This window comes from Rosa chinensis, chromosome 7, assembly GCF_002994745.2.
Source record: "Rosa chinensis cultivar Old Blush chromosome 7, RchiOBHm-V2, whole genome shotgun sequence".
Lineage (NCBI taxonomy): Eukaryota > Viridiplantae > Streptophyta > Magnoliopsida > Rosales > Rosaceae > Rosa > Rosa chinensis.
The window spans coordinates 20,599,436-20,622,582 of NC_037094.1; the positions used below are offsets into that span (position 1 = coordinate 20,599,436).

Genomic DNA, 23,147 nt, shown 5'->3' on the forward strand with positions numbered 1-23,147 from the left:
AACCCTAATGGCGAGTTTGGAACTAAATGGAGAACAATTGGATTTGCTCTAGGGGTGAACATATGGCGTCCAAAGCATTATCATATATTTTCACGAGTCAAGGTGTGTCGTGAACAATATCTTTAACTAGTATTGTACGTTGGTGTTGTGAGTGAGGCTTGTATATGGACAATTCTTATGTAGCGGCGTTCAGACAAACATATGAGCATTCAAAAGCACATCTGACATGACCATATATTTCCAGTCGACCTTGTCCAAAGGTAAAGATACTAGCGAGAAAAGGGAGCTTAACACCATGCTAGTGATGACTGATGAACAAGCAAATGCGGGGCATTAGCTTTGAGCTGCTTAATTAAGCAGCATAATGGCAACCTCATTTGTCAGCTTAGCTTGAGGATTGGTTTGTGTGAGGAAAAAGTTATAAAGCTATAATGGTCATCGAGGAAAGAACAAAGAAAGTCGTGATAAAATGAGAAGGTCGTAAGGTCAAGATGGCTAATCGAGAAAGCATCATGTTGGTGTGAAAATATTCACAAGAATATCTCCTCGCCTACTTTGCTGATTGCAATAGGAGTGAAAGATTCTTGATCAGAAAGTTGCCCTTGAGAGTAGTTTGTGTGTATGATCGACCGATGTTGGTGAACCAAAATTTTTGGAGGGGGTGTAACTGCAAAAGATTCTATGATGTTTAAGTTATTGGTTGCTTAAGTTGTAACAAATGAGATTGGGGTTGATTGCTTACCTCAGTTGCTCACGCTACCAAATATTTAGAGGTGATCTTGAGTGGATATTTTGATTAGTGCGTGTAGTAGTAGTATGCAACTCCCGAAAGTCACGCTCTAGTGGATTTACGATGACACTATTAAGCCGATGTCGATATAGTGCTCCCACCCGTTGCCGGTTTCTGGGACTTATTAGTTCATCCTTGGGGTGATTGTGTTCGAGTGGTTCTATCCTCAAATATATTTCTCAACAGAGTTAGACTTTGCCTCTCCGACTTATATTGAGCTGAAATCCCTTTAAATATTTGAAATCTCTTACTCCATTTCTAGGGATTTTTTTTTTCCACTTACCCCATTAAGTTTTTTTAATTCCCCCTTATCCAAAATACTCAAAGGAAGTCTTCCCTAATACCTCATTAATTTTTTTGTTTGTTTGTTTATTTTTTAGACTATTATGCCCTCATCCATTTGTTACATAGAGAGAGAGAGAGAGAGCTTGAAAATGGAAGAGAGAAACCATAGGAGACTTTGTCGGAGCCCTGTTACCGGCCGCCGGATTCCTGTCGCCGACCTCCGGATTCCTGTCACCGGCAGCCGGATTCCAGTCATCGACCAATTTTCACCTGAATTCGGTCACCCATCGCTGGATTCCGGTCACCTGTCGCCGCCCACTAGACTTCTCTGAAAACCTCACCGGAGGTCGTCGAAGATCTCATAGGTCACCGGAGAGGTTTATTGCCCGCCAATAGAGGGGAAATAAATCTCTATTTCCCCCCAATAGACGTCTATTGGGGGGCAATATAGGTTTCATAAACCTCGCCGGAAGTCTCCAAAGAGGTTGTTGTCGATCTCATATGGGGCCGGATAGGTTTATTGCCTCCCAATAGACATCTATTGCCCCCCCCAATAGAACTTTAGGTCGTCGGAATGGGAACTAATTTCCATAAAATTAGACAAATAAAACTTTGATTTAGAGAAAAAAACGAGGAGATTATATCAATTCAAAACATTTATTGCCCCTAATAGACTTTTATTGCCCTGCAATAGACATTTAACACACCTCTATTGCACCTCCCCCCCCCCCCCCCCCCCAAAATAAACATTTTTTTTGGCTCTTTTTTCTTTATTTCTGAGCCTATGCCCCCATTTTACTATTAAAAAAAAGATTAAATTCTGCTTACTATCTTGTACTTTCAAGGGTTCATCAGTTCAGTCCCTGCACTTCTAATTTAATCAGAAAAGTCCTTGCCCTCTCCAATTTCATCAAATCGATTCAATCTGTCACTATTCCGTCAATTTTCACTGTTAAAATACTGACGTGAGACCTTCTCACAAGAAAATTTTCCAAACTACCCATCACTAGGTAGCCTGCTGATGCGTCAGTGTTGTGATTGCAGATGGGTAGTTTGGAAATTTTCCCCAAAAATTGACGGAGTGGTAATGGATTGGATCGATTTAATGAAATTGGAGAGTGCAAGGACTTTTCTGATTAAATTAGAAGTGCAAGGACTGAATTGATGAACCTTTGAAAGTAAAGGATAGTAAGCAGAATTTAGTCAAAAAAAAAAAGTGCAGATTACGTTACTAGGTGTAAAATTAGACAACAGTTCATACCCCAAGCCCCACGTAAACCTACCCAAGAGTTCCCAAATTTTCTTCCAAAGCTTAAAATGCAGTGAGTTAACTCGAGGCTATGCTACAAACTCACTGAGTCAAAGACCACAGTAAAACCAACCATACAGATCATCGCTCGTCTCTGAGTTGGTTCACCATCCACTTAATCAAACTCTAGGTTTTTTGCAGATCGGCGTGGAGGAGAGAGAGGGCATGGGGGTGAGGTAACTCCGACCGGTGAGAGAGAGAGTGTAGATGCTAGCGACGTTGGGGGGAGAGAGAGGAAAGAGAAAGTGCAGATCGGCGCGGAGGAGAGAGAGGAGAGAGAGAGAGAGGGCGCGGGGGGCAAGGTAGCTTTGACTGGTGAGAGATAGAGTGCAGATGCCGGCAACGTTGAGGAGAGAGAGAGATCGATCGATCGATATGCATAGAAAGAGGACATTGATGTAGTTTATTAATTAGCTTGAGGGTAGAATAATTATTTTACTTTAGATTGGGTTAGTAAGAATAAAAATCTGTTGCTGGAGTGAGTGAGATAATTTTTGTTCATTTTAGTTCTTTGGGTCTAAATATTTTGCACCCCCCACGATGCCCCTTTTGGCTTTGTCATACAAGTTTCGAGTACGGCAAGAAAAAGACATTACTTCTAAGCCGAGCAATTGCCCCTTCGAGTGGATTGGTAGAATTTCCCTTCACCATGAGTCCTTGAGGAGAATTGATCTTCAAAGGAAATCATATACTGAAATCTCATCCTTGATAAGGGTCACATACTGAAACTCGATCGCATGCATCCATGGAGATTCAAGTACTAGGAACTCGCCTATGAGAATATTCATTCATTCGAAACTTGTCTCCGAGGAGGGTTGGATACTAGAGAATTAGGATGAAACAACTTATAAAAGCTTTCACAGTGGAAGAATGACATATTATTCAACGATTTATTTAACATAAATAAACTAGTAGTAGCGTTTATTTAACTGAAATTAAGCAATGTGGTGCTGCTAACATCTATTACCAACCAGGAGAGAGTTATTACCAGCTTATATAGAAATTTCAAATATGTTATTAGCCAAGGAAAAAAAAAAAAAAGTCCCACTTCTATAATTCTGTTCAGGTTGACTGCTTGAGCAAGGAGCTAACCCCTCCTTACCCATCACGCAAGCAAGATTGGGCACCAAGAATCTTCTTCTCTTATATATATATATATATATTCACCCACGCATTCAATCCCATCATCTCTAAACCCTAAACCCAAAATTCCCCGGAACCCATTTTCCGAGGTGGCAATCTGCTTCAGCAATGGGGTTTGTCAGAAGCACCTTCTCGTTTCTGACCGGCACGGTGGTCGGAGTCTACGTCGCTCAGAATTACAACGTCCCCAACATCGATAAGCTCGCCAAGACCTTCCTCCTGATCGGCAAGCACCTCGAGGAGACTTACCGGAAGCCCAAGAAGAGGGACAGCGACGGGAGCGAGATCTAGATCGGGTTTTTACGGCGTCGTTTTGGCACAGGTTCCTCGTTTTTTGCAAAGAGAAACATAATGTTATGGAGGGGACTTGGTTCAGAGAATTGTAGTGGAGTAAATTCATCAATATGTGGTTGGGATTTTTTGTTTTTAGTATTAGTTTCTGATGGAAAGGATGGTTCAGGGTACAATATGGATTGTGAATTCACTCTGTTACTTGGATTCTGATTAATGGAAGTATAATTTTCGATTTGGGTATTCCATGTGTTTGGAATTATTGTGAATTGGTTTGTTTTCCAATTTGAATTTATCAGTTCAATTTTTGGTGACTGACTGAATGCCAGTAATTCAATAAGAAAAGGAAACACCTTTCCTCTATTTCGAAGTTCTTGCCCAGGTTTTGAATGGTTAAGAGGAATTTTCCATCCCAATTGAAAAATGTGTAGCACAATGCAGCTGTTACTGAATAAGCTATAGTAGTTAAAACCAGGAAGTTGAACTTTTAAAGTTGTCCTGGTCTATGTATTGGAATAGATTGCAGAGTCAATACCCTTCATATCAGAGACTGAGTGTAAGACTATAAGACACAAAAGAACTGATTTATAGACCAGACTTGAAATCTCAGAAATGAAGAGCTGATTACATTGGAGTAATAAGTAGTGTTTTCTATCAACTATGATTTATTGACCATCTTAATTGCACTGTAGTCTTGTGTATACTGTTTCCTTTTGCATTTCTGTTCTGATAGTCAAATACTTCAGGATACCAACAGAATCTCTGTTAGCCATACGTTGGTCAAACAGCCTTCAATTTATATCTAGCTTCCATCTCATTTTGATTAAATTCACTACAGATTGACCCATGTGATTCATACAATGACATGGAAGCTTTGTTTTTGTGGTTTTCACTTTTCACTTGTAGCGTGTGTTTGTGTTCAACTTGTAATCATCTGCGACATGAGGATCATTTAGCAGGTAGTTGCTATTTATACTCTAGATGCTGTCTATTGAAGCATTTAGTCCTGTTCTTGTTCAACAAGATATATCGATACCATCATTCATGAGCTGTCTTACACAGTAATCATATTGTAGAAAATTGAATGAATGAGGTTGAAAGATACTTGAACATGAAAAACACACCACGGTCTCATTTCTAATTATCACGGTTTGATACTAACATACATGAGTTTCAGTAATACCAGTAGAGGGATTTCTCGATTCTTTGAAAGATTCATGCATATCAATGGCAATTAGGAAAGAATCTTTCCTTTGGATTTTATTCCAGGCAGTTTTGTTCAAGTTTATCTTTCTTGCAATTGGATTTGGATATGATGCCATCTCAATCTTCTCTGGACATCAGATAAAGGCATGTATTCTCACATTGACGGTGAAAATAGAACCATGCACTCTCATTAAGGGATATTGGTCAACTACTCCCCTGACTCTGGTGTAATGTCGATTTCTCCACCAGTTTGTGGTAGCTAGGATAATGGCATGCTTTTAAAATTTATGTAATGGAAGGACATCCATTCTAAAAAGTTATAACTTTATAATGCAATTATCCTGCAAAACAAAACTCTATTTTACATATTCACACTGATACATATTTCCAGATAAAAGAAGCAAAACTTGAAAGTTGCTTCAGCAGTTCGTTTACAAAATTTGAATCACCATAAGCTACATCTGCTGTAAACTTCAGGCTTGCGAGTTCTAATCAATGCTCAGGTAGAAGTCATTTGAAACAGGAGAGGCTCTGTCACTCTCTGATGAAGATGAAGAAGGGAAGGCCCAAGGGTCTTCCCTTTTGAGTGACAAACGCCACTCATCAATCGATGAAATTTGGTGAGGTTCCAAACTTCGGGGAATGCTCTGGTCTAGAATATTCAGAATCTTTTCAGTTTTCCCTAGAATGTGAACTGCATGCCTCACACTTTTCGCCCTATCTTCAATGGTGCTGTTCAAACACTTTGTGCTTATAACTTGCTGCAAGTTAGTGAGACAGGCACCAAGAATGTCAGCGATCATGACTGTCAGTACTTCAAGTAGTCTTTCATCTGTTTGATCGATGCTGCCTCTATGGTTTAGCAGAATGGTTTGACATACCCTATACATGGAATTAGCAGCTAATTCCTTTACAGGCCATTTTGAAGGAGTCTCTCTGATACATGCATTTATAGCTGTTTGGCTCTTTTTAGATTCTTCGTATTTGACTTTTGCAGTTTCAGAAAGTTCTTCAAGTATTTCCTTTGAGCTTTTCCCCTGAAGTGACAGTTTACGGAGATCCACATCTAGCCATGTGTGATAGAGATCGACTCCTAGCCAGACATGGGTTGCTGCCTTCCTAATGTTGGTAAGATCTTTACTTTCCAGGTGATTTTCAATGAAATTTATGTACATGAGCCCTTCGTTTACACCATGAATTAACCCTTTTATTGAAGAACTGCTGCTGTCTGGAAGTGCAAGAGCAATACTGGCTAGTGTTGCAACTGGTAGAGCCCAGCAATTTGGAGGTTCTTCACCATCTAGAGAGGGAACTTTGTCGTTGTCAAAAGCTGCTACTCCTTTAAATCCTTGTGAAAATGTCGATTTCTCCAACAATTTGATCAGATTTTTAGGCTCACTTCTCCTTCCCCTCTGGAACCAATGATCAGTAGCATCACAATTGCTTTTCGTCATGTGCTCAACTAATGCATCCTCCCCTTCAAGATGCAAAACATAACAGGTAAGATGTTCTAAGCTTGATCTCGATTGTGATGACTCTAGGCTCGAGTCGTTAAAAACAGTGTTGCATTTGAAATTCTTCTTCCACTCCTTGCAGAAGTCGCAGCATATCAAGATCTTGCTTACAAAGAAAATGGAAATAAGCCGAATTGCTTTGCTCATTATGACATTTCCTTTCTGCATTCCAATACACAAGTCCAACAGTTTATTTTTTGTGTCATGAGCAAGTTTCCTGCAGTGCCTGCTTCTGATTCTTAAAGTTAATGGACAGTCTTTCAACTCCACCAGTCCCTGGATCCAGTACTTTTCTACTTTAAATTCTCCTTTGTAGGTGGCATTTCCTCTTTTTGCACACCTGAAGTTTATGGCGATGAACCATCTAGATGCTGGAGCAATTGTTCCTACTGCTACTGCTACTGTCTGTGTAACAAGAACCAAAGTGGTCGACCACTTGTAGTCAGACTCACCGCTACAAAATTTAAATGACCAGGGCATCAAGTAAGTTCGAAGTATGGCCTCTGCTAGAATCAGGGAACTCAAGAGACAGATTGCTCCAGAAGCTGTGCATGTCGCTGATCGACCCATAACAAACTGGGGGCTAGAGGTATGAGCCATCATCCAATATTTCATCAGATCCTCCCTAATTTTGCAAACAAGTCTTTTACCAGTTTCATTTGAGCTCTCTTTCAGAGCTAATTGATACCTCTTGTTGTACTTGTGCTCTAAGTAACGCTTACAAATCGGAACAGTTAAAGCAGAGAAACTCAGCATGATAAGCAAAACAAGCATGATGAACATAACACAAGCATGCTCCTTCCAGAAAACAAAGATTGCACCAGTAGCTAATTGGATGCAGATATTCACAATAAGGGTAACTACTAATATTCCAAAAGCAATAACATTCATGAATAGTTCTTCATTTTCCATAGCTCCAAGGGAAGGCATAGAGTTACCCATTACTGTGCAGACCAAGACCGAGCTGCTGAGCTTTGCAAGCTGATCCTGGCGGCTAGGCATAGCGGTGTTTAGATCCACTGACAATTTGATTGCCACAGCTATCAGGGTCAGAGAAGTTGCATTGATTGAGAAATACCTGCAAGGGAACCAGAGTTTCCGGTGACGAATGCCATGGATGACATCTGCAGCCATTGTAACTAGACATGCCAAGGATGCTGCTGTTACATAAATCCCAATCCAAGGCATAGGGGCACTGAACTTTCCCTGGTTGAGGTTCCCATCGACGTTGCAGCCGATTTTCATCTTCTTGGCTTCTCAGGTAATCTTCTCTTTGGCCTTAGCTTTCTGTTCTGTTTGTGGTGTTGCTCAATGATATCTGATCAAGAAGTGCCGGTCCACTTTGGTTATTATAGCTTGAATTTATTGACAGTGGTTTGAATTTTGATGATGCCTCCATTTTAATATTTGACTTGTTTTGGACTATTTTTTTTTGGTTCACTTGTTTTGGACTATTGTTCACTTTGCTAAGCTTTTCTTGTAGGATAGTACTTGGCTGACCAGGTGTGGTTAGCACCTCCTGACCAGGTTTTGAGTACTCCTCTAAGTGTCTCACACGTGTCCCTCTTTTTTTTCTTTTTCAACCTTTTTCTACATTTATCTGTTGTCCATAATTATCAAGCCTGCAATGTAAAATCCTAAAGCATAGATCTAACCTTCAACATGCCATATTTCACCTAACGACATCCTGTCTAAACGGTTACTTTCGGGGCGGAATCACTGTTGTTCTAGGCTTTTTGGATTGTCAATCTTAGCTTAAAACTAGTAAACAGATAAATTGCAGTAATCAGAACTTAAACAAATATTTTCAGACTTGCATATTGGGCTTCATATAGAACTTATTTGTCAAACATGATTACAGAAATTCAGAGCCTTATTCTTAGGTAAACAGCTAAGAAGCTGTTTAGCTATCCATAAGAATGATTACAGTTACTTACTTGTAATGAAAGCACACTTCACACTACGACAGGAAGGAAAGAGCACAATGCTATTCTGGCTTTCCTCTCTAAGATTCTTCTCAATTTCCTCTTCTAGGAATTTTTTGAATCTAGAACTGATATGGAAATTTTCGAATGCCTTCTAAGAGAAGCTAAAGCTCCTTATATAGGGAGCGGAACTCAAATTACAATTGAAAACAACAAAATGTACAGGACGACTCCGTGATCTCCTGCTTTCCTGAGTGCTCCTGCTGGTGGAGGTCGGACGGGGAAAAGCAGATTTCTTTAGGTGAAATGTTTTTCACCTGCTTTTTGAAAATTAAAAGCATCTTTTGGGAAAAGTCCAAAAGTACTTTCGGTGCTTTCTACACCTACTGCTTCACATGTTTTCGTCTGTTTCTGAGTTGTGACCGAGGACAAACGAGTCGTCATCTGCCTGGGCCATACGAGCATTTGTTGTATTATCTTCGACATCTGTATCAACATACATCTTATAGTGGTTGTCTGTTTCAAGCCTTTCAATCCACTGTAAGCATGCCAGTGTCGAATCTATCTCTTTTCTGGTGAGAGATAGGAACAGGTCACTGCTGACTACGTCAGGATGATCGTAAGCAGTGATAATAGTCTTTTCTCCTACTGCCAGGAAGGTATTATTGATATCTTCAGAGATGATCTTTTTGATATATTCCAGAGCCATGGCTTTCATCCATGGGATGCTTGAGTTCGGCTGGCCATTGTATCCAACACAGGCAGGCTGAAGATATTTTCTTTGAATTATTCTCACATAATGATATAGAGAAATATATTCAACCTCACCATTTGTCTTCTGGATCCATTCTAGAGGAGTGGATCTAAACTTCAGACAAAGCATGCAGTCATTTTTCCTAATATTTTTGACTGTGTTGACAATGATAGGGGGTAAGCCTTTGAGATCATCATTTGTTTTAGTCCACAGATTATGGACAAAACCAATTTCAACAAGCCAAAGCTTGTGTTCTTAAGGATGTTCACTCTGAACATTGACTAAGTATCTTCCAACATATGGTCCTGCAATAATAAAGAGAGTTGGAGGAATACGATCTTCAGAATTATGACTTCCTATCAGACTATGGAATTCATGCCAGTCTGATTCATTGAGTGCCATGATAGGGACCCTAGCACTTTCTGAATCTTCAAGGAAGTGATTTTTTTCTTTTCTAACAGCACTCTGCTGTGTATGAAGTTCTTCAAACTGTGGCCTAGCATTTTCATAGAGTTCTTCAGCTAGTGCAAAGAGAGCTGGGAACATCAGACCACTGCTTCTTTCCTGAAAAGCAAATAGGAGATTATCCAGAATTGCTTTCTGGTGGTAGGCTAGTCTCCTGCCAGTTCTGAACAGAGGAATATCAAAGGTTCTTAATTCATAATTAAAAACATTTATAACTCCAGTTGGAGTTGGTCTGCTTTTTGGCAAAGCAGCAGTCGTCAACGGTCTTGATGAGCCTTTACCGTCTGCAGTTTGAGACGGGCTAACCAATCCTTTACCCTGGGATTGATCAGTTGAGGCCAAGCCTTTCAGACTTATCAGGAACCTTTTGAGGATTTTTTCTTTAGGATCTTCATTAATTTCATGTTCTTTCCCAGTTCTTCTGCTTCTGGGATTGCGACCTTCGTCGTCATCTCTCTGGCTGAACATTGCCAGTTCTCTGGTTAAGGCGTCTGGAAGATAGTTCTTGTTTCCTGCAATTAATTCAACAATATAATCATATTGGTTAAGAAACATTTGCCAGTTAGCTAATCTTCCTCTATCAGCAACTTTATCAAGTTTAAAATTTTTGAAATTCTTTACTAGCAGAATCGGTGCGGACAGTAAAGGGTTTTCCAAGGAAAGCTGGAGAATTTAAAATTGTTTTCTTGACAGCCAAAATTTCTTTTTCCCCTGTGGGATAGTTTAGTTCTGCAGGGCTGAACTTGCCACTACAAAATTTACAGATCTTTTCAATGTTAGTTCCAGGCGTTTTTGCCAGAACAACACCGGACCAGTAATTATCACTCGCATCTGTTTGGAGGACAATTTCATCATTTTCCTCTGGTTGTTGTAGAGGAGGGAGGTTTTTGCAGAGATTTTTTATCTGCTTCACAATTTTTTCAACATCTGCGGTGAAGTTTCATTTTCTCTTGGAACTTGTCTTAGGAGATAACATTGCCGTTAACCCTGAGATTTTGGGAATGAAATCTCTCCCATAATTTATGACACCAAGGAATCTCTCTAGACTCTTAGCATCAGGAATTCTATCTGGGAATTTCCAGATCTTCTCAAGGATATGAGGTTGGAGTTTTATGACTCCATTCTTGATATTTATTCCTAGGAAATCAACTTCATCGAGGATAAAGAAGATTTTCTTTTCTCCTAGGATAATTCCATGCTGAACTATCAGCTTTACAACCTCATGGAGGTGTTTCATGTGTTCTTCTCTGTTTTTGGAGAAGACCAGGATGTCATCTATGTAGACGACGCAGAACTCCGCAACATGCTTGAAGATGTTGTCCATCTTTCTCTGGAAGATTGAGGGAGCTTGTTTTAGACCAAAAGGCATTACCAACCATTCGTAATGTCCTTGAGGTGTTCCAAATGCAGTGAGAGGTATACTCTCAGGATTCATCTTGACTTGCCAGAAACCCGATTTTGCATTGAATTTCGAAAAGACTTTAGCTCCTCTGAGCTGGTTGATCAGTACTCTTACTTGAGCAATTTGATAACCGTCTTTGACAGTCTTCTTGTTGACATCTCAGTAGTCAATCACCATTCTAGCTTTTCCTCTGAGGTTTTCTGCATGATTTCTCACGCATGATGAGGGCTAGTGGAAGGTTGAATTAATCTCTTGTTCAGGAGATCTTCAATGTCTTTTCTGAATTCCTTTTGATCTTCCTCTTTGTATTGAGGAATGGCTTTGACATGACAGATAGCATTCATGTCATGCAATCTTAATTCACAGACCACTGGGTCTTTTTCCCAAAACTTCTGAGGATCTATATCGATATTTTGTTCGTGTGGTTTCTTGATTTTTTCAAGTGTGGGAATTTTCTGAGACTCAAGCTTATTCTGAAAGTGCTTGAGGTTATGCTCATGGATGAAACTAGCTTCTTCTTCCTCACTAGTTTCTTCTTCTTCTTCTTCAGAAGATTCTTCAACAAGTAATTCTTCTTGTTGTTTGATTTGGAGTATGGGTTCAAATTTGGGTTTGTAAGGGGTAAGATCACCACTATTCTGTTGCGATCTCTGATACTGCGTAGTGAAACCAGGACCTACTACACTTTTTGCTTGTGTAAGTCGGTCTGCCCAGAACACCCGTTCTCCTTTTTGGAAGCCTATCGCTTCTTCATCCTGAATGAATCTCTGTTGGAGAATAAAATCATTTCCCAACAGGAAATCTGATCCTTGGCCTTCAGATTGCCAAACATTATGGATGATAAATGTTCCTCCACCAATGGTGATACGAACATTTTTTGCTACTTTATTCATGGTGAGATGACTTCCGTCAAATGTGACACCTGTAGCAGTTCTTTTCTTATCTTCTTTCCAGAGTTCTTCTAGATTGCAAATCTCTTTGCAACAGTAAATCCTGATCCATTACCACAAAGGCATGTAGATGATATTTTTTGTGGTCAGGGAATTTTAGTCCAATCTCTATGTAGTTGCTGTATCTACTGGTAGAGACGACTTTCGATTGTTGAAGCTCATTTTCTTGAGCTTGTTCTTTTGGAATGATTGGTTTACATTCTTCTGGAACAATTTCTGGTGGTTCAACCAGTTCAATACTTTCATCGATTTTCTCTTCATTGACGATCTCTTCTTTTATTTTTGAGGAAGATGGTTCCATGATTTCTTGGAACAAGGCTTCTACCTTTTTCTTTTTTTTTTTTTTTTTTCAGAGAAATATTTTTCATATTCTTGTTCTACCAATTGGCTGACAAGGCCATTCTTGGTTTTTCTTCTTGCTTCAGCTATGAAGCATTCTTTGTGATAAGTCTTTTTTGACTCTTTACAAAACATAGGGAGACCATTCTTTTCGTGACATAGGCAGTAGTCACAAACGAATGTACCAGGGTTTACCTGATAAGAAGACATTAAAGATTCTGTCTTACTTTCTTCCCAGTTTTTGATTTTTAGAACATTCATTTATCTTGATTCGAAGTACTCTACTTCAGAATCTGACTCAGATTCAGATGAATCTTCTTCTTCAGACCAGGCAGAGTAAACTGACCCGTCGTCTTCTTCATCATCAGAATAGGCTATTTCGTAGCCTTTCATGTTTGCAGATTCTACTATATGCTCATATTCTTCAAAGAGAGCTTTAGTAGATCTTTTACCCTTTTCCGGGCATTTATTGGCGTAGTGCCCTTCAGCTTTACATAACCAACATCTGCAAGCTTTCTTGCTGGGTTGTTATTGTTTATGCTGATGATTATTATTCTTTTTCTTGAAGAATTTCTTTTTTGGATCTTCATCCTGTTGTTTCTTGTAATTGGAACTTTTCTTAAATTTCCAATCTCTTTTCTTATTACTCTTTTTGAATTCAGAGTAATATTTTTCTTTTCTTTTTCTATGTAACTTGGATTCATGACATCCCCAGTTGGTTGGCATATCCAGTATTCCATAACAGAAATTTTCAACTCCTTTGAGTTGTTTCTTAGCCATCTTAGCTCTAAGATTGGCTTTGCATTGCTCTTTTAGTAATTGCCGGATTCTGTCGGCAATTCCTCCAACTGAAAATCTTTCAATTGGTTTTTCTGCTATGCTTTCTCGCACAGCTGTTCTCCATGGTTCAGGGAGTTTCCTGTGCAATAGGTTAACTAGATCAGTATTCTCTAGTTCTCCAATTGTACAGTAATATTCTTGAAATTCATTCAAGTATTCTTCAAAATATCTCATGTCACAAATTTTTAGAGCATAGATATTTGATTTGGCCGTTTCTTTAGCCTTCTCACTCAGATTTGAGAGATCTCCACAGAACTGATCATACAGGGGTACTGCAAAATCATACGGAGACTTTGAATTTTTGATTTCTTCAAGCCAGTCTTTCCCTCTGGCAGTCTCTTTGAAAGATAAATAATATTTCTTTGCTACTCCGGTGAGAGTAGTTTCATAGTACACCTGGAGATCTGGTGCTTCAAATTTTCCAAGGGTTAGAGCAGAAGCCATCATCAGGCTATCAACCCATTGGTCAAGAGTTTTTCTCTTGTCTAGAGCTTTGTCTAGATTTAGCCAAATTCCATGGGTGGAGATTGGTATTCTAGGTATATTGTCCTCTGGGACAAATCTTTGAGAATTTCTTTCTCCGTTTTTGCCCGTAGGGGCTTTCTGAAAAGGAAGTTTTATTTTTCCTTTCTCTCTCGTGATGACTGTTTTGGAATTGGAGCATTCTCCTTCTTCCATTTCAATATCCTGATAGGGAAGGAGTTTTCTTTCCTTTCCTGGTTTGAACCTTTTCATTTCTTCGATTAGTTTTTCTAATCGTTCAGGATTTTCGCAGTTTTCTGCTTCATCATATAGATCATAGAGCTTTTGTGCTATAAGCATATTGACTGGTCTGTTCAGATCAGCTTCTAAATATTCTTTAGTGATGGACTCTGATGGTTCTTCAGAGTATTTGGTACCACTAACACTAGCTTCTCTAGTGCTGTAACTTCTTCTAAGAAAGTTGTTGTTTATCTTGATATTCTCAGGACAGACGTCACTTTTTTTGTGATCTTCAAATTTTAGACTGATGTCTCCAGTCTTTCTGCTTTCATAAATTGCCGCTTTGGCATTTTCTGCTGGTTTTTTTAGACCAGACAATTTCCATTCAATAGGAAAAGTTACTTCAGTCCAAGTAACTTTGTGAATTTGTTGTGAATGGTTTTTCTGACTGGTGAGGAATCCAGTAGTGAGACCTGGAATATTTGATATTCTTGTCTTTGGTTCTACTGTGGTACTCATCAGTTTATGGTATATTCTGTATACTATTGCCAATTCTTGCATATCTTTTTTCATGGATATGCCATTTGTCTTGACTCTCAGTCTTAGACAGTGAGCTGCATCTTTCAAGCTGGTAGAGAAATTTGGGAAGCAGTTGAAATAAGCCACTTGATTGCATAGGGATGCCTCAAGGGTTCCCAACAGACTAGCTTGGAAATCTGTTAGTCTATTGTCTTGTAGGACACATAGGACTGAAGAGTTTATGCCTTCTCGAGCCAAGAGTTTTATGCCTACTTGGACTGCTCCAATATGCATAAATTGGTAATTTTTTGTTCTTGCTCGGGCAACTTCTTCAGGAGTGATCATCAGAAGATCTGTCTCTCCTGTTGTTGAGGGAGTTGTAAATTCCAATAATTTGAAGTGGTGGCTATCCAACACATCAAACTTTCCCCTTTTATAGATTTGCTTGAAATCTAATTTTGGAATTGAGGCATTTTTTACCTCTTGCTCAATTTCGTTGAATTCGAATTCTTCAGCATTGAGGAGTTGTACTCCTTTCTTTTTCCCGAAGATGCTCATCATTTTGACATCTCTTTTTTCTTTCGGGTCTTCATACTGAATACTAGTTTGACTAGTAGATGGTCCAAGAAAAATCATGTTTGGAACAGGATTCTTCTCAGGTTTTTCTAATGGTTTAAATCCATTAGCTTTCTTTGGTTTTACTGTAGGCACTTTCTTGTCCTTTAGTATATTTTTCATAGAATCCAGCGTTTTTTGCTGTTCATTGATTTTTCTACTAACACTTGTTAGCTTTTCTTCTTCCGTTTTTGGAAGTTCCTTGATATAATCTATTTTGTTTTCCAATTTTTCTAATTGGTAGATTATAGCAGTTAGTTTTTCTAGATGATCATAACATCTAGATAATTCTTTTTGCAAGTTCTGATATTTTTCATCAGAAGATTTTAATAGAAAATTCAGTCTCTCTATTATTAAATCAGACATTGTCCCCATTGGGGATTCCCCTGCTGAGCTCTTTGCAGGCTCTGATACCAGTTTCTTGCGGATCTAACCAATGCTCAAATAATCAAGAGGTTTTTGTTCCTCTTCAAGCACATACAAAAGATTATCAATATTTTGCTCAATTCTATAGATGCTTGTTTGGATTCTATAGCTGGTTTCCCAATAATTGGGAGTGTTTCTGTTGAGATTATCTCTAAAGAGTTTCAATGTTCTCAACTTTTCTCTTTCTATTTTCAATTCTTTGCTTGTATTTCTACAAATAGCAAGTAACTCTAGTCTGTCAATAATCGAAATTATAAATAGTAAATCTTAACTGCTTACCTTTGAGCATTGAGGATGAATTAACTGCAACATATTATAATAAACAAATTCAAATATGGGCCCACTATGTTTCCCTAATAATAATTATAGAGGAAGTAATCCTGCAATAGAATTGAGAGATGAGGCAAAGAAAGAAACAAAAAGGGGCCAGACAAAAAGGTCTCTTAGGTGTAAGGTTATGAGTGGTTATGGGCAGCCCTTGCTGACCAGGGCTGGTCAGCGAAGTTTTTTCCTTTCTTGTATTCTACTCATGAGAGTCAAGTGGGATGAATCTAGGCTTATTTGAATATTCAGCGGTCAGCATCTCTCATGTTGTCACATAATTTCTAGTAATTTCTAATTGCTGTATAGTAAGGATGGGTGACGTGATTGCTTTCGTTAACATGCTTGATAAGGAGCAGAAGGGGTGGGGTTATGTTTGAAGTTAAAGCTGAACAGGGTTTTGAGGAAAGAGGACTCAAAGGAAGCCAAAATTAGGGAAACTACAGATCCGTAAGCATGTAGTTACTAAACGCAAGTGTTGTTTAAGGAAAAGAGATTCAAGAGAGAATGTAGAGAGAATTGTTATCATATTATTGAGAATAAGAGCCCTATATATAGTGATTATAAAGTACATGTTCTAAAGTTACAAGGAATACTAATCCGATAAGGATTAGGAATTCTAGAACCTTCTCTCCTATTACTGCTCCTAGTTTGATTAGGCACACTAATAGCTGATTTCCTTCAACACTCCCCCTTGTGCCGCTCAAACTTGGTGGTGACGCTTCATCCGTTGCCTCGTTAAAAACCTTGCTCGAGTGAAAAACCCTGTGGGACAAAAACACTCTCGAGGAGGAGAAAAAGAGTACAACACGTCCTCTACTCTTCGAGATCGAACATGTAGACATCATAACTCCCCCTGATGTCTATATCTCCCCCTGATTGCTACAATCGTGGGAGTTCGGATAACTTTCTCAATCTGATGCTCTTCATATGTTTCTCGAAGGTGGATTTAGGTAACGACTTAGTGAATAAGTCCGCTACATTATCCTCTGATCGGATTTGATTCACTTCAATCTTTAGAAGTGATTGTTGTTGCTGATTATAGAAGACCTTAGGCGATATGTGTTTGGTGTTGTCGCCCTTGATGAAACCTAACTTCATTTGTTCAATACAAGCTACATTATCCTCATAAATGCATGTAGGTTCATCCGTGGTAGACTTCAAACCACAACTTCCTTGAATATGTCGAATTACAGACTTTAGCCATATACATTCACGAACGGTTTCATGTAGAGCAATAATCTCTGCATGATTCGAGGAAGTAGCAACAAGGGTCTGTTTCGTAGACCTCCAAGATATCGCAGTGCTTCCCATGGTATAGACATAACCTGTTTGGGAGCGACCTTTGTGAGGGTCAGAGAGGTACCCTGCATCAGCAAAACCCATCAAAACATCATTGTCATTTTGATGGAGGGGGATAGGGTGAGACCGGCCACCCATGGTGGTGGTGGCGGCGTTGGCGGCAATATGGCCGGCCAAGTTGTCATGGTGGACGGTGGCTCCAAGCCTAATGGGGTCCGATCCCATTCTTCTGTCATTCCTCTTCTCTCTGTAGGGATAAAATAGGCCCATATCAATCGTAGCTCTTAGGTATCGAAAGATTGTCTTTACACCAATCCAATGACGGCATGTTGGCGCAGAGCTATGTCGAGCTAACAAGTTCACTGCGAAGGAGATGTCTGGTCTTGTGCATTGAGCTAAGTACAATAATGCACCTATTGCACTTAAATAGGGCACTTTAGCCTCTAATGGTTCTTCGTCCTCATCCTTTGGACGAAACGGATCTTTTCTGGGCTCAAGACTACGATCTTCATTAAAGCGCCTTAGAATTTTCTGAGTATATATAGACTGATGGATCAAAATCCCATCACTACGGTGCTCGAGTTCTAAACCGAGACAAAACCGTGTTTTCCCAAGATCTTTCATCTCAAATTCGGATTTCAAGTATTTAGCAGTTTCCTTCAACTCATCTAGAGTTCCAATTAGGTTCATGTCATCGACATTGACTGCTACGATTGCAAATCCGGAACTTGTTCTTTTAATGAACACGCATGGGCATATTTCATTATTAATATATCCCTTCCCAATCAAGTAGTCACTTAGACGGTTATACCACATCCGTCCGGATTGTTTTAATCCATATAGTGAGCGTTTTAATTTTATTGAAAACGCGCTCCGTGGTTTAGAGCCACTTGATTTGGGTAATTGAAGTCCATCTGGAACCTTCATAAATATCTCTGAATCTAGATCCCCATAGAGATATGCTGTAACCACATCCATAAGCTGCATGTCAAGTTTTTCAGAAACTACCAAACTGACAAGGTAGCGGAACGTTATAACGTCCATTACGGGAGAGTATGTCTCCTCGTAGTCGATTCCAGGGCATTGTGAGAAACCTTGTGCCACAAGGCGGAATTTATATCTTACCACCTCATTTTTCTCATTTTCTAACAAAGACGCATTTATGGCCAACAGGTTTTACATCTGGGGGTGTCTGCGTTATAGGCCCAAATACCTATCTCTTTGCTAGTGAATCCAATTCAGCCTGGATCGCATCTTTCCATTTAGGCCAATCCGCTCTTCGTTGACATTCTTCGACAGAGCGAGGTTCGATATCATCATATTCTATAATTCCTTTTGCAATATGATATGAAAATGCATCATCAATCGCCATAGAATTTCTATCCATCATCTCATGTACACTAGTGTAATTCATGGAGATCTCTCTATTCTCTGTAGTTGGTTCTGACATTAGAGCGTCCCCCAATGATGTCTCTTGGACATAACCATAATCCGGAATATTCTCATGAGATGGATTATTTACATCAATGATTAATGGATTATTCTGTGCCAAACTTACTTTCTTTCTTGGGCGAGAATCCATCGAACCTATGGGCCTCCCGCGCTTCCTGGCAGGAGCCATGGGCCTAGCCACAACGTCACCATCACTGTGAGAGGGGACGTTGGCGCCATGCTCATATCCTCTAATTTTAGGGACATCAATCCTTGCAAGCACGTTTGCAGCAGGTATGTGTGATCTCGTCACTTTAGCGATATCAGAAAAGGCATCAGACATCGATTCTGCTACATTCTGAAGATCGAGAATTCTCCGCACTTCAATTTCGGACTGTGCGGTTCGGGGATCAAGATGAGACAGAGTGGGGACAGACCACGACAATTCCTGTCGTTCCTGTTGAACATTGCTATTCTTATCTCCCCCTAACAACGGGAAGACTGTCTCATCGAAGTGACAATCCGCAAATCTAGTAGTAAAGAGATCGCCTGTCAAGGGTTCTAAATAGCGGACAATAGTTGGAGAATCATATCCAACATAAAAGCCTAATCATAGTTGAGGACCCATTTTGGTGCGCTGTGGCGGCGCAATAGGCACATATATTGCACACCCAAATATGCGTAAGTGTGAGACATTAGGCTCATACCCAGTCACCATCTGGGACGCAAAAAAGGGTTGAGTGGCAGTGGGCCTCAGACGAATAAGCACAGCTGCATGCAATATTGCATAGCCCCAAGCAGAAATAGGGAGATTGGTGCGCATTACCAATGCCCTAGCGACCATTTGTAGTCGTTTAATGGCGGCTTCTGCTAGACCATTTTGGGTGTGAACATGAGGAACTGGATGTTCAACATCAATTCCAATGGACATGCAATAATCATCAAAGGTTTTTGATGTAAACTCCCCAGCGTTGTCTAATCTTATAGACTTAATAAGATGATCAGGGTGGTGAGCCCTTAACTTAATTATTTGGGCGAGGAGTTTAGCAAATGCAGCGTTCCTTGTGGACAATAGCATGACATGTGACCAGCGTGTCGATGCATCAACCAACACCATAAAATATCTAAATGGTCCGCAAGTTGGTTGGATAGGTCCACAAAATATGACCTTGGATTCTTTGCAAGAATGGTATATTTTCTTTAGTGTCCTTTGCATAGGATGGTCTCGATCCTAATTTTGCTAAAGAGCAGGCTTTGCAGAACGAATGATGGGCTTTAGAAACAACCAAAGAGGATTTTGGTTGAGCCACGAAGTCACAAGTGACTTGAGAAGTAAAACTGGGAGACAAAGGAGCCTTAGTGGCGTCAATGCCACCCTGAGGCCGCAGGGGGATGGCGGCGCCGGCCAAGGATGGCCAGATATGGGGGTGAACGGCGCCGTGAGGCGCAGGAGCTCCTTCGGTGTCCAAAAACCTAGTTTTACTTATTTTCGTTCTGAAAAATGGATGTCCGTGTGAAGTCTTTAATATACGGATCATCATATCATGACCTGGGTGTCCCAAACGGTCATGCCAAAGCCTATATGTGTCAGAATCCCATAAATCATCTCTCATAACATGATTGGATTCAATGACTCGAATAGTGGTTGCATACAACCCACTAGAGCGACACATAAGTTTCTCTAATACTCGTTTATATCCGTAGTCATTAGAGGTGATGCAAAGGAACTCTTGTCCATTCTCACAATGTGTTTCCACATGAAAACCATTAGCTCTTATATCTTTGAAGCTCAATAGGGTTCTTCCTGCCCTAGGAGCATAAAGTGCTTCGGTGACATTTAATGTTGTGCCATTTGGCAACATAAATTGGGCTGGTCCTCGACCATGAATCAATTGAGATGATCCAGCCATCGTAGTCACGGAAGATCGAGATGGTGTCATCCATAGAAATAGCTGCCTATTTCGAAGGATAGTATGTGTAGTTGCACTATCCACGAGGCATTCTTGCTCTCTGGGAAACATACTGAAAAATAATAAAGTTCGAAATTAAAACATGTCCAAGACATTGAATAAAAATAAATCGAGACTTTATTAATAATAGCCAATGATTACATCAAAGTTTCTTGACCAAAATCTAATCCAATATAAAAATCAAATCGTAGAAAAATCGTAGTCACTCTATCCGTTTGGTAACTCTAATCAAATATGACCAGGGAAGTAGAGAGAGATGTCGGTGGAGCGAGGCTCTCTTAAGTACCACTAATCTCAATTACTTTCCTAGACATCATACTTAATTCGATGCGCCACATAAGATAGAATTAATACAAAATGTCATTTATTGACTAAGGCATAATTGCCATTACATAATTCTTGGAAATATAAAGGACTACACTAATCAAAATCTGCAGCATCCTTGTGCAATTCCTTGTCAGATTTGAAGTCCGCTATGGTGAGATTGACGTTGGCATCATCACCATCTTCTTCTTCTTCTTCGGCAAAATGGGCTTCATGCTCTCTGAAGTCTCTATATGCCTTGTAATGTGCAACTAATTGTTTGCTTGCATTGCATTGCTTGAACCAATGTTCAATAGATCCACATCTATGGCATGCATCATTACAATTTCCTCCCTTGAATTGAGATGCATCTTGTGCATGAGGACGAGGTTGACATCCTTGTTGGACAATGGTGCCACCTCTATGGCCGGCGGCCTTGTGTCCCCCTCTCCCATGTTGGTGTTTGTTGCCACGTGCTCCCGCGCCATTTTGGCAGTTTCCTTCCTTTGTAGGGCGTTTATATGGACCAAAACGTCCGTTGTGCCTCTTAATTTTAGGGTTTCGCTCCTTGCGCCCACCTTTGGGTGCATTATTATAATTCGCCTCTTGAACGCTCTTAGTTCCTATAGGCCTTGAATTATAATTTTTCACGAGGATATTATCATGTTTTTCAGCTACGGACATAATATTAATTAGCTGATGAAACCTCATGAGCCGTCCAGTATTGTATTCGGTTCGATATTGCTTCGATAGCAAAATTGCTGAGACGGGAAAGGTGGAGAGAGTTTTCTCAATTAGCTCTTGCTCTGTGACAGGCTGTCCACAGAACCCCAACATAGTTTTGAGGCGTAGAACTTCTGAATTATATTCAGCTACAGACTTGAAGTAGGCGAATCGTAGACTGCTCCATTGAACTTTCAAGTCGGGGAGGAGGGTATCCTTAACATTACCAAATCGCTCTTCTAGCGCAACCCATAATTCTCTAGCATCCTTGATTGCCATGTACTCTAATCGGAGTGATTTATCCATGTGGCGCCTTATCAAGATAAGGGCGGTGGCATTATTCGTAGCCGTATGCTCGAATAGGAGATCTGGATTTGGTGCCTGAATTACGGGTAGGATCCCTTTTGAAGTGAGATGGTTCTCAACATCCGTGACCCAACTATGATATTCCGAGCCAGTTGAGTCAAGGATAGGAAAGTCAAGCCTTGACATCCTGAAATAAGAAGAAGAAATATATTAGTCCCGGAGTAAAAACTTCCACGACAACTAATAGCTAATAAGATTTCCGAGCTATGCTACCAAGAAATCTATTTCCAAGAATGATTGGATTAGACCGAAACAATGATGTTTATAAGGTCATCAATCGATGCTTGCGGACGCTCTTAGTCCGAAGTCTTACGAACTCTCTTAGTTCGTTAATTGCGTGAATCCCCACGATTCCACTTTCTCAAGAATCGAACCCACATTATAAGAAAGGTGGGATGTAGAAGAAGGGAGGTTGCAAGTCCTCGAAGAAAAGAAGGAGAAATTAAAGTACGGAAAGCGGGAACTTTAATTATAAATACTTACTTGTTTGTTTGGAGCTTGAACACGTGATTCTTGAACTTGAAGTTGATGTAGGTCGAATATAGAGGACTAGGTGGGCTCGGTGGTGATGGTAGCCGAGGACTTTGGTTGCTACCGAGTATTGCAGGAGGGTAGGTCGAAGGCTGCTGCAGAAAGTTGCAGAAAACTAGGAGTTTTGGTGGCTGTCGGATGACCGGAAGTGCTGCAGGGGCAGCGGTGGTGTGCGGCGGTCTGAGGAGGCTGCAGGGGCAGCGGAGACGCAGAAGGGAGGGAGGCTGGGCCGAGAGGGCTACAGGGGCAGCAGGATGGCGACACGGGGCTACAAGCTTCAGCTAGCACGGGCTAGGAGGCTTCGGCAGATTTTTGGTGAAAAAGGTTTTTGGGTTTTGGTTTTTGCTTTGTGGTTAGAACTCGTGCTGATAACGTGTTTAAGGAAAAGAGATTCGAGAGAGAATGTAGAGAGAATTGTTATCATATTATTGAGAATAGGAGCCCTATATATAGGGATTACAAAGTACATGTTCTAAAGTTACAAAGAATACTAATCCGATAAGGATTAGGAATTCTAGAACCTTCTCTCCTATTACTACTCCTAGTTTGATTAGGCACACTAATAGCTGATTTCCTTCAACAAATGTGATATTTTTCTTTCGCATGTAGTTACTAAATGCTTTTAAGGACCGATTTCATCCTGAAGTCAGAGAGACTAACACAATGTAGGTTTAGGCACCGGATTAGGTGCCAGACCCACTTTTATGGATCACCTCACTCTTAGA

At 40.1% G+C, this 23,147-nt stretch overlaps 2 protein-coding genes across 2 annotated transcripts; one reads left to right on the forward strand and one right to left on the reverse strand.

Annotated features, from left to right (window-relative positions):
• Positions 1-3,423: 3,423 nt before the first annotated feature.
• LOC112178749 lies at positions 3,424-4,061 on the forward strand. Its single transcript, XM_024316958.1, has one exon. It carries the CDS (start codon positions 3,636-3,638, stop codon positions 3,816-3,818), a length of 183 nt encoding a protein of 60 aa, XP_024172726.1. The 5' UTR covers positions 3,424-3,635; the 3' UTR covers positions 3,819-4,061.
• A 1,270-nt stretch (positions 4,062-5,331) lies between these two features.
• Positions 5,332-7,869, reverse strand: LOC112178748. The gene has a single exon (XM_024316957.2). The coding sequence runs from the start codon at positions 7,781-7,783 to the stop codon at positions 5,513-5,515; it is 2,271 nt and encodes a 756-aa protein (XP_024172725.1). The 5' UTR covers positions 7,784-7,869; the 3' UTR covers positions 5,332-5,512.
• Between the last annotated feature and the right edge of the window lie 15,278 nt (positions 7,870-23,147).